Source organism: Pteropus alecto, unplaced genomic scaffold, assembly GCF_000325575.1.
Source record: "Pteropus alecto unplaced genomic scaffold, ASM32557v1 scaffold237, whole genome shotgun sequence".
In the NCBI taxonomy this organism is placed as follows: domain Eukaryota; kingdom Metazoa; phylum Chordata; class Mammalia; order Chiroptera; family Pteropodidae; genus Pteropus; species Pteropus alecto.
In genome coordinates, this window is record NW_006440624.1 from 392,984 (window position 1) to 406,038 (window position 13,055).

The 13,055-nt window shown below is 36.8% G+C and overlaps 1 protein-coding gene across 1 annotated transcript; it reads left to right on the plus strand.

The window, feature by feature from the left end:
* The first annotated feature begins 251 nt into the window (after window positions 1–251).
* Window positions 252–13,055, plus strand: ENAM (enamelin). Its single transcript, XM_006917281.1, has 8 exons — window positions 252–305; window positions 2,141–2,209; window positions 2,335–2,379; window positions 3,098–3,139; window positions 4,707–4,982; window positions 6,002–6,064; window positions 7,586–7,636; window positions 10,197–13,055. The coding sequence occupies exons 1-8, from the start codon at window positions 252–254 to the stop codon at window positions 13,053–13,055; spliced, it is 3,459 nt and encodes a 1,152-aa protein (XP_006917343.1).

Here is a 13,055-nt window from a genome sequence, read left to right on the forward strand (position 1 = left end):
ATACAGGGCCCAGGTCATTTTCTCTCCAATTTAGCTTTCATCCTACCCTTAAAGCAACAAAAGATTAAGAATTACTTTGAAAGCCCTCTAGTAAAGAAAGGTATGATTAGATAAAATAATTAACATGAGATATGCTGCCATAGAGCAGAAGCTTTGCTATTTGTTTAAAATATTTGTTTCATTTCTCTATTTGTTGTTCTCATGCCATATCTATATTTTTCTTAAAGGCTTATGAAAATTTTGGTGAAAAAATGTTGCTGCTTCAGTGCAGGCATGGAGCCTCTTCTTCTAAGCTAGATAACCTGGTGAGTATTTTCATTCATTTTTTCCTTCCTAATATATACAGGTTACATATCAAACTAATAATCAGAAATACACTTGAGAGGATAGAACACTATTTAAATATGTCAGAAGAAACAAAGAGCATCTGAATTCATAGCTGGGATAGAAGAAGTAAGAACTTACACAGGCAATCATTACAAGAGTTATTTTCAGCTCAAAAATAAATAAATTACTATTCATAGACTTTCATGAACTTTTAGAGATAGAAGGAATCTTAAAAGTCAACCAACATAATATATTAATTTCACAAAAGATAGAGTGGCATTTTATTTTTGCAAAATAAAAGATGACACCTTCCTACAAGAGTGTGTAACATCAAGAATCTCAATGACAGCTACTATAGAGATTAAATGGATAATTAAGCAAAGAGAAATTAAACATCCAAAAGTTCTCCAAAATCTTAGATGTAGATTTGGGGGGGAGTGAGGGAAGCATTCACCAATATTCTTTTTATTAGCTTTCTCATGTTACTGTAGCCTATAATAAACACACTAGTTTCAGTTGTTATTTTTAATTCTTTACAATGTTATAATTCTGAAAATCTTTAATTAGGAAAAAAGGCATTTACATATTGCTGTTTCTTTTGTTTAATTACACTCTCCCAATTCTCTGATATATAAAAAGTAATTGACTACTTACAATTTAGAAAAATGCTGATGTGTATTTTCATTATATTGCTCTTTTGGGAAGCAAGCAGAAGGGTAAGCATTGCCTCAAATCACTACTAGATGCATTTCATGATTAGAAAGAGGAAGAAAGAACAAAAGGGCTGAAAAAGCACTGCTATCTATATACTGGTTCCTATGCTAGGAATTATGTTTTATCTGATACACCATGAAAATAAATCATTGATTTAAACCTTTATTTTCCTCTTAGTGAACATGTAAGTAGAACAGAGTTTTCTTAAGGAATTACCCAAGGAAATGCTTCAGACTGAACCTTATAAAAAGATGTAAATACATGTCTTAATTATACAAATCTTGCAGAATTAACTAGAGTATGATAAATGAAATCTATGAAAACAATCTCCAAACTTTATATATAAATCTATAGTTTAAATCTTTCTCTATATATGTTTAATCTAAGTATCTAATAAACAGATGAATTCATAGTTTTGCTTATGTTTTCCTATTTCTATGACCAGCCCTTGAGCAGAAGTGACTTTTTAAAAGATAAAATAATAATAACAACAATAATAGAGGAAAGAAGAAAAGGACAGGATTCTAAGATAGTCCAGCTCATTTAGCCTTTACGTAATGGAATGTTATCTATGGCATCTTAGAAAGTAACTCAAAGTACTGATTTTGGAGTATGCCCTTATTGAAACTGAGATTATTCTGAACAATGAATATAGTCAGACATACTATGCCTTTGTAAACCAGCCTAGCAACTGGAAATGCAAAATTTTCAATATTCATTTTTTTTAGTAAATTCCTAATTTTCACATTCCAGTGCTATGAACCACCTTTCATCTTCTCAAGCATCAATGTCTTCATCTTCTGTCATTCTGTCTGTCTGTCTCTCTCTCTCTCTGTATCTCTTTCTCTCTCTGTCTCTTTCCCTCTCTCTCTTTTATCTTTCCTTTTTAATTCTGACCTTTTTGCCTCTTACAATAGCACCAGGTAATAACTATATGATAGTTTCTTAACATAAAATAACAATGGCAGCAGAGGCCCCTATCACTGTCTATTGCTGCACTCTCCCTGACAGACAGATGAGCTAGTGACTAAATAAGTGCAGAGTGCCCTAAGCATAGTTATTTCACAATCCAAAAATAAAATCCAGTTTTGTATTCCAGGTACCAAATGGAAAAATGAAGATTCTCCTGATCTTTCTAGGTCTGCTTGGTAATTCCATTGCTATGCCAGTGAGTATTTTTTTTTTTTTAATTTAGGACTTCTTTGTGTGTTCTATTATTGCATAGCTTGAAGATACTTATTGGGCTTATTTCAATTGGTGTTCTGAATTTGTCGCCCAAATTCTCACTTCCAGATGCAAATGCCCCGAATGCCTGGATTTAGCAGTAACAGTGAAGAGGTATGTATGTTTAGTCTCTGGGGAGGTTTTCTAGAACCCTCTTCTCAGAGTACATAAAAAAAAGAGATAATATTGGCAAACTTTCTGATATACAAAATTTCTTATGAAAGAGGTAGAGGAAGGGAGATTTGAATGACTTAACCCCTCAAATCAAGGCAAAGTAGTAATTCCCCAGCAGCATCCTACCTATGTATTTCAACATTCTTTTTCAAGGTAAATGTGAATTTGTTGAAGTATAGTTAATGTTAGTTTTTTTGCTGTGTTGAAGCTAGCAAAAGTAGACATTGTACCAAAGGTTATTAAAATGGAGACACGTAAGCGCATAAATACCTTTTACATGACTCATATGCAGGATCATTAGCCAAATTTATTACATATCAGAAAGGAGAACCATCTTTTCATAGAATTATCACATTCTCAAATTCTGAAATACAAAAGATAGAGTAGAACATTCAATGACCTCAAAGAAGACAAGATTTTTATTCTCTACTATTTTATATTGATTCTTCTCAAAAAACATTCTGAGTTAAAAATTAAAGTTCTATAGAAGTTTTGTTAATTACATACTTAATTTATGCATAATTAGTAAAAGACTTTATAACTATCATACTTTAAATTCAGAAATTCAACTTATTTCTTATAATTTCTTATAATTTGTGTATTAACTGAATAACAATTTTTCACTTTGTGCCACATTAATGGATTCCTTTGGTCACAGATGATGCCGTACAGTCAATTCAACTTTATGAACTCCCCACATGTAAGTTCCACTTTATGTTATTTCTGGTGATCTTTTTATTTGTTTTATACAGATAATTACATTATAAGGTTTGTCTTAGCTAATAAAGACACCAATAGCTATCCACATGTTTTAATTACAATATAATCATTATAACAGTTTCAAGGGGGAAAAATTATTTCACCACTCCCCTTATGCCAAATTTTCTTTTTATTCATTACTACTGTTCTGTCATGCAAATCAAAATCATTTATTAATTATGAGAGTTCTTAAATTCCAAGAGAAATTGGTTCTAGGAAAAGATCACACAAAATATATTCACAAATAATGAGAACCAAAAAATAGCATAGTCAATTCCAGGGGGTGCACATAACTTTTATTTGAATTGTTTTGAAAGATAACACTAAAATTATGTTTTTATTTTATTTATATCTTTTACATGACTCATTTCAGTTATACTTATATAAATTTAGGTTATACTTACCACTATGTGCTAATTCTTAAAAGCAAAAATGAATCAAGTATCAGTTGGGTCTTTTGGCGTAATTTTTCTGACAAAATTGTATGGTAATATAATAAAACTACATGTCACTTTTGACTTTTGTGACATGATCATGAAAAGGATTTGAGTGAGAAATCAAGGACTTCATCAATTTTCTTTTAATTCTTTTCATTGAAGTCATTCTCTTTTGAAGCCCCTCACCTGAAATGATCATCATTGTCAATTTTCTTCAAGTACTGATTGGCTCAACTCTTTTAAACTCATTCTTGGTTTTAGTGACTTTGCCTGTGATTTGAAATTTTCACCAACTTAATTGTCATGAAATACTGCATCTTAATACAAGATTTGCAATTTCACTTTCCATCAGTCCACATGGCATTTGCACTGTATTGTATGTATATCATCCAATAGACAGCAAGGCAAAGTAGCAATTTGATTAATGAAGATTGGAGATAGAGACTAGGGTTAAACCAGAGAGAATTTAAATGGAAACTAATGTTGTAACAAGTCAACTTATAAATTAGAATTTTCAGACAATAATTACTTTAGCCTTCCTGGCAACCTTGTAATTGTGGTGATTCTAATAATGAAAATGGAATTAATGAGGATTTACCTGTAATTAAGAAGCACGGGTACCTTTAAGGATGCTAACACACACAAATTTTTATTCTCTCTTTTTTTTTTTTAACTCACACTTTCTTTCTTTTTACTTTTTTTTCTCCTTGTCCAGCCTGTGAAAAGTCATAGGAGTTATAAATGTCACATCAACTCCTCTATAACTGGACTTGAGCACTTTTAACCTGAGTCAGGGTTTCAAGGTTAGAAAGTCATCAGCCAGATCTGTAAAACGACATTTCTCTCCCAATTCCGCATTTCACTTGGTTTGTTTGGTTGGTTTTCTAGAAGATTGAAATTTATTTCTGTAAGAACATTTAAAGAAATACTAGCTAAAGACCTTAGAATTTCCATTATTAAGTTCTACAGGATTTTTAAGATCCATGGCTGAGTTTTAGAGACTGACACAGAGTGGAGATAGCCAGAATCTCAGCCCTCATGTAATTTTACTGTTATTTACTACCCTTGCAGTTGGCACAACTGGGATCCTTGTATGGAAATGGTTTGCAACTCCCTCAGCTTTTCCCGCAGTATCAGATGCCCATGTGGCCACCGCCACCACTCAATACAGGGCACCCATGGAAACCCTCATCTCCCTCAGCACGTAAACACCAGAGCAAGACTGATCAAGCCCCAGAGAGCCAGAAACCCAACCAACTTCAACCAAAAAAGCCATCACCAAAGCGGCCTTTAAAGCAGCCAACACCTGCCCCAACTCAGCCCCAAGAGGAAGCCCAGACACCTCAGGTGAGACTTGCCCAGCAAAATTCCAAACCAGAGTCATATGGCCTCAGAGAGATTTGGAGGGCCATGCTACCTCCACATACAAACTTCCAGTACTCCTCAATATGGGTATTGCTAAGTACAAAATAGAATCTTTAGTTTTGACACTTTCTTCCAAGGTGATGTTGTCACCACCTATTTAAAACTGCCTGGTAAGATAAACCTAGTCTTTGTTTAATTAAAAAGTACCCAAAACTCTTGTCTTGGGAAGCTTCTTTAAAAATAGAGGCAACGTAGTGTAATAATCTGAGCACTAATGGAAGAATCATAGAACAGAGATTCAAGTTCTACCCTCAGCCCTGTTAGTTGTATGATCTTAAGCAAGTCGCTTCGACTTTCCAGATTCCAGGTTTTCAACGGGTAAACGAAATGATCTCTAAGTCCCTTCCAAGACCTATGGCATGAGGACCTAAAATATCGCTATGAAAAGTAACACTGCTCCCAGCACTTCTGGGTGGATGGCACAAGTATAGTCCTAACTTAAAACATGAAAATGTGCAAATGGTTTCTCGAAATCCCATCTAGTGTGGAACTTCTAAAATACTGTCTTTTAGTCAATTAGCATTTACTATCAGACACTATTATAGATGTAGAGAATGCAAAATTGAATGAAAAGACACTCCTTGATTTGAATCTTGGCTTCAGTCATTTACCAACTATGTGATTTGAGGCAAATAACTAACTTCTCTGAACTTCAGAATCTTAAGTGAAATGGGAATAATAATATTAATATCTTCTATGGTTACTTGAAGACTAAATGAGTTTACCAGTATAAAATGCTCAGCACAGTACCTAGAACATAAGTGTTCAATAATACTAATACTAATTAATATCATTATCATCTCTGCCTTAAAATAAAAAATCACAGTTTAATGAAAAAAGAGATTTAGACTCCCAAGTTTCAAATTGTATTAATAGGTTTGCTTCATTTTTTATTTATTCTCCTCACTTCTACATCACTGTAATTTCTTCTTTCTCTCTAGGCATTCTCACCATTTGGCAATGGGCTTTTTCCTTATCAACAGCCACCATGGCAAGTTCCGCACGTGAGTTTTTCTTCTTTACACTAGAAGTGAAAAATAATATTAGCATGTTATATCTCAAAATAATATGAGTTCATACACTCTAAACGGAATGCTATATGCCAATCAGAGTGTAAAACAAATCATCATATCAGTGATCACTACAGGAAAAAAAGAATTTTTTAAGTGAATTTTTCATGTGAATTTTTCACTCAGACAAATTGGTGACATGAACACAGGCTAAATCACCAAACTACTCATAACTTAGTTAATGAATTAATTTTAAAGGGTTGTATTATTTCATAAACAGTCCCCACTTCCTCAAGAGATTAGAAAACACAAAGATTATCATCATTTAATGTAACTGGGAAATTGGGACAAAATGGAATTTCAAAATCATAAGATAAATTATGATTAAACAAAGATCTTTCTATCATATCTTATTATTTCTAGCCACAGATATTTTGTTATAAGAAATATTGCAAAATAATATTTATAAGAATCTTTAAAGTTTAAAATCACTAAAATGAAACATACTATTGAAATTGCATTATAAGCATTAAGAATACAAATTTCAAAATAAACAATTTGAACTTAAGAAATATGAAAGACCAGTTGCTATTAAAGTAACAAAAACAACATGAAGTACCTGATGACTCTTGATTCAGCTGTGGCATTGGTTTTTCTTGTCTATGACTCTACAACCAAAAAGACTTCTTATTAACAAAGGACAATTCGTTTCAAGAATTAAGAGTTTCTTACTATTTTTTTTTAAACTTAAAAGAGTTACTTTCTTTTTCTGGCCATACTGAACTAAGGAAACCAAAGCAGTATCAGTAAATATTTAAAAAGCAAATGAGTATGATTCTCATGCTGAAGTAGCTATTAATCTCGTCTACATAGAACTCCTTAGGGGTCCGTGAGAGTTGAACTGCTTTTCTAAACATTTCCCTGAGTAGAAATTCAGCCTCCAGATTTGATTAGGAAAATAAACTTTGGTCAAATAAAAATATTATAGTCATAATCCAGAAAGGATTGTCAATGTGTCACCCTAAATGTGAAGTAGACATTCTAAAAACAACATCATTGTTTAATCCCCATTATTACATGTTCTAATATGGATGTTTGGACCCTAATAGCACTCAAGTCTGTCTGTCCTTCCATTTCTCTCTCTCTCTCTCTCTCTCTCTCTCTCTCTATCTCTATCTCTATCTCTATCTCTCTCTCGTGTGTGTGTGTGTGTGTGTGTGTGTGTGTGTGTGTGTGTTGGAGGCAGTGGGGCAGAGTGATCTCTAGGAGGTGATATTTTGAGTAGGATGAACTCAGATTCAGGTGAAGCCTTTGTATTTACCAGTATTCACTGATGGATTATAACTATAATTATTAATAGTTGAATCATGAGAGCTAATGACTCAAAAGTTAAAGCTAACAGTGTTTACATCCAATCCCTGACACAAACTATTTTACAACACCTTGAGTCTTACAAACAAATGGCAGTACAGAAAGTGGCTTTCTCTTGTGTTCATTTTGTTTTTCACCTTTCAGAGGGTACCACCAGGTTATGGACGTCCACCAGCGAGCAATGAAGAAGGTGGGGTAAGTACAAGTAAAGGTACATTCTCCCATTAGGGATTACAATCTTTTAGTTTATGCTTTTTTGATCCCTGCCCATTAAGAAAGTTAAAATCCAGCATATGAACCTGACCTTAAGCACCCATTGATATAAAGGGGAAAAAGTACAACAAATCAAGCTAGTACCAAAAATAAAATAAATATGATACATCATTTCTCCTCTATATGTATTGAAATCTCTCTCCCTCCCTCATTTCCCACACCCCTGTCTCTCCCTCTCTCTCAAAGAAAGCTAACCTAATAACCCTTGCTCTAGTTTGATGCTGGACCTTGGACAGTAATGGAGCAATTAGGAAACAAAGAAGGAAGTAAAACCACCTTAGACCCCTGCATGATATCAGAGACATCTCCTCACCCACCTATCTTATTCCCTGAAGAGGATTAAGTAATCATTTAATTCCCTCACTGTACAAATTTTGAAACCCACAATAGATAAATTACTATTCAATTTCACTGAGTTAGTGGATAAACTGGACCCAGAACCCAAGTCTTCTGACACCCTGTCCAATGACTTTTTTACAACACCACACTAGGAGAAGAGCCAACTGCATGTCACAGAATGATATACTGTTAAAATATTCTAGCACTGTGTCATCAAAAAGTCATTATGTGATGGTGGCAAAGCACCCCACCCCTGGAGTTTATTTCCTCTTTTTTCCTTAGATAAGTGATATGTCCTCAGTGAAATGTGGAAAGCTGATAGCTTGGAGGTGGGCGGGGGGGAAGGGGGGAATTAGGGGAGAGGTTAAAACAATGACATTGAAAATGACTATGTTAGTAATGGCCTACAATAAATAAGGTGCTTTCAAAAATACCATTGTGAAATAATCCCAAATAAAAATGAGTCAGATAAGTGTATGCACCTTCAAAACTGGTATGCACCTTCAAATTTTCACAAATATAACATGAGAGAGTGAAGCAGATACCCAGGCAGTTAGCATAGGCATCAAGAAATCCGTATTCCATCTCTTGGGGACATTGTCTGATTTCCTGCATGATCAGGGACATCTCCTTACCCATCTGTTTCATCATCTCCACCTACAAATAAATATTTAAAATACTTTTTCTCTAAATTGTATTTTTCAAAGAAAAGCTAAATGACCTAAATGCCATACAACTGTCTAACAAACATACTGACGGAGCTCATGATGATCACATCACTTATTAAACAAAAATTTATTAAGCACTTCTCTCCATGCTAGATACTGAGGAAACAAAGATGGGAAGAATATTTTCATTCAAAAACTTCACATGGGAGAATCCTAGGAAATTAGGCAATCGAAATTCAGTGGGATAATTGTTATAGCAGAAGTATATGTTGCTGTCAAGACCTGGAAGTAGAGCTTAATTCATGGAAGTCAGGAAAGAGAAGGGAGTATTCAAGCTGAGTCCTGAGGATGAGTCAAGTTTACCATGAGGGATAAATGTGTAGGTGAGAAGTTTCATTATAAGCCATGTGTAAAGGCACTTAAGCATAAAGAGAATAGAGTACTCAAAGAACTAGTAGTAGCTCTATTATCATTATTTTTTTTTTTTTACTTTATTTACTGTGGTAAAAACACTTAACATGAGATCTACCCTCTTAAATTTTGAAGTAGATAATACAGAGTTGACTATAGGTACAATGTTCTAATCTCTAGAGCTTATTCATCTTGCTTAACTGAGATCCTATGCCTATTGATTAGTAACTCCCCATTTCCCTGTCCCCCAAGCCCCTGGCAATCACTGCTCCACTGATGACAATGGAAAGGCAAGATTAAAGGAAAGTAAAATTACATCCATAGTAACCAATGAGAAAACTATTACAATAGTTCAGGTGTATTAGGGATAAAGGAGAAGGGGACAAAAGGAGGAGGATGAAAGCTTAGATTTTATAGGACTTGGTCATTAATTTTCTGGGGGAAATAAAGGAAAGAGCAGAAACTCAGGAAGCTGGACAGATAGTGGTGAATGCTGCTCAGATATAGAATATTGGAGAAGGAGATTTATTTGTAGGTGGAGATGATGAAACAGATGGGTAAGGAGATGTCCCTGACATCATGCAGGAAATCAGACAATGTCCCCAAGAGATGGAATACGGATTTCTTGATGCCTATGCTAACTGCCTGGGTATCTGCTTCACTCTCTCATTTTATATTTGTCTGGGTACATGCAGTTGGAGGTACTCAAGAGATCTTCAGGGAAGCAGTCTCGCTGTCTCAACCTCAAGAGAGAATGCCATGGGCCAGAGTTATGGCTTTGGGAGTTACTGGCATGATTCTATCCTGAAAGAATTGTTCCGCAATAGATTGCTTAAAGCAGACGTGTAAAATGAGAACAGAAAAATGAGGAGAGTGGAAGATGGAACCCTAAAAAAAAATCTCAGATTTAGAATTCAGGCCGAGGAAGAGAAAGCAGAGACATAACGGTCAGAAAGTTCAAAAAGCACATAGCTGATAAGATTTCCCTATCACATTTTAAAATTCCAAACAACACTGTTGTGAGAAACAAAGAGTAATTATCAATGTCCATCTTCTTCCTACAGAATCCTTACTTTGGATATTTTGGATATCATGGATTTGGGGGTCGTCCTCCTTATTATTCAGAAGAAATGTTTGAACAAGATTTTGAAAAACCCAAAGAAGAAGAAGACCCTCCTAAAACAGAGAAGCCAGCCACTGAACCCTCGTCTAATTCAACAGTTTCTGAGACTAATTCCACCCAACCAAATGCACCCAGTCCAGGAGGGAATCAGGGTGGAAATGACACCAGCCCAACAGGAAATAGCACCCATGGGCCAAACACTGTGAGCGGCCCTACAGCTCAAAACGGGGCCATCCCACCACCTGCAGTTAATGTATCAGGTCGGGGGGCACAAAGAAGTCAAATCCCCTGGGGTCCCAGTCAGCCAAATATTCGTGAAAATTACCCAAATCCTAACCTCCAAAGTTTTCCTGTGGGAAGACAATGGCGTCCCACTGGTACCGCCATGGGGCATGGACAGAACGGGCCTTTTTACCGAAATCAACAAGTCCAGAGAGGTCCTCGGTGGAACTCCTTTGCTTTGGAAGACAGACAGACAGTTCGTCCAGGAAACCCAATTTATCGCAAACCTTATGCTTCTACTGCAAGAGGCAATTCTCCCAGTCATGCAGGAAATCCAGCAAATTTCAGGAGAAAGCCTCAGAGGCCACAAAACCATCTGATGGGAACCAACATTGTCCCTTTGGGTTCCAAACATGGTACTGTTAGCCCCAGTGAAAAAATCCAAAATCCAAGAGAGAAGCCACTAGGTCAAAAAGAAAGAATAGTCATTCCTACAAGGGATCCAACTGGCCCCTGGAGAAACTCTCAAGACTACGAAGTTAATAAATTAAACTATAAACTGCCTCACCCTGAGGGTAACAGGCTAATCCCAAATTTGAATTCTATTGATCAACGTGAAAACTCTTATTACCCAAGAGGAGATTCCAGAAGAGCCCCAAATTCTGATGGACAAACCCAAAGCCAGAATTTGCCCAAAGGGATTATTGTAGAGCCAAGAAGGATCCCATATGAATCAGAAACGAATCAACCAGAATTAAAGCACAGTACACATCAGTCTGTATACCCTGAGGAAATCCCTTCCCCTGCAAGGGAACATTTTCCTGCTGGAAGAAACACTTGGAACCGCCAAGAAATCTCTCCACCTTTTAAGGAAGATCCTGGGAGGCAGGAGGAACATTTACCTCATCCTTCACGCAGTTCTAGAGGAGGTATGTACTACCCTTACTATAACCCCTATGATCCCAGGGAAAACTCACCATACCTCAGAAGCAATACATGGGATGAGAGAGATGATTCTCCCAATACTGTGGGGCAGCCCAAAAATCCACTATACCCCACGAATACTCCAGACCCGAAAGAGACAGTCCCTTACAATGAAGAGGACCCAATGGATCCAACTGGAGATGAATCTTTCCCAGGACAAAGAAGATGGGGTGTAGAGGAGTCAAGCTTTAAAGAAGACCCAACGGTTAGGCACTATGAAGGTGAGCATTACACCTCAAATCAACCAAAGGAATACCTTCCCTATTCCTTAGATAATCCGTTGAAACCCACGGAAGATTTTCCTTATGGTGAATATTACCCCTGGAACCCAGATGAGAATTTTCTATCATATAACACAGTTCCCACTGTACCACTGCCTGCGGAGAACAGGGGCTATTATGCGAATAGTGCTATTGGACAAGAAGAAAGCACTCTGCTTCCTTCTTGGAACTCCTGGGACCAAAGGATACAAGCCCAAGGGCAAGAAGAAAGAAGGCCATATTTTAACGGAAATTTTGGGGACCAGCCAACAAATTTACACAAAGCCCCTGCTAGGCCACCACACCAGAAAGAGAATCAGCCCTATTTTAGTAACTCCCCAGCTGGGCTTCAGAAAAATCCAACATGGCGTGAAGGTGAGAATTTGAATTATGGCATGCAGATTACTAGATTAAATTCACCAGAGGGAGAACATTTGGCTTTCCAGGACTTAATTCCTCCAAGTTACCCAGCAGCTCAAAAAGAAGCACATTTATTTCATCTAAGCCATAGAAGCCCTTGCTGTGCTGGTGGCTCCATGGGGCTCAAGGACAATCTTCTTGCTCTGCAAGGCTACACTCCATCCTTTGGTCTTGCACCAGGGGAGGACCGAGACATCAGTCCTGTGTATACAAAAGATAGTCATGTAAGACATACCATCTCCCCAGCAAGCATCCTACCTAGTCAAAGAAACAGTTCAGAGAAAGGACTGCCTGGAGAAAGTCAAAACCCAAATCCTTTTAGAAATGACGTGTCCACTCTCAGGAGAAACATACCATGTTCTATAAAGAATCAACCAGACCAAAGGGAAAGTATGCCCTTTCCCGAAGCCAGTTCCCTTCATTCGAAGAATACACCTTGTCTCAAAGGTGACCTTGGAGGAGATGGAAACAATGTTTTGGACCAAATATTTGAAGGCAGCCAGCTTAATGAAAAGACTGTTGACCTTATTCCTGAGCAGCTTGTTATTGGTACAGCCGATGAAGGCCCCAAGCCAGAAGGAAGCCAAAGAGAAGTGCAAGGAAGTGAGGGTGAAAGACAACAACAAAGGCCATCTAGCATCCTACAGTTAGCATGCTTTGGCTCCAAATTAGCAAAGTATCACTCTTCCAGCACTGGAACTCCATCTAGCATTGGAAGGAAAGGCTCATTCGATGGGGATCCAATGATGCCTACTGAAATTCCTAACTCATTGCCTGGATTACCTACTGGGGCCCAGTTTCAGAGTATAAATGTAGACCCACTTAATGCAGATGAACACACTACATTTGATTCCCTTCAAGTAGGGACCAATTCACAAAACCAGGTGCCAGACTGCATACTACTTCAGGCCTAG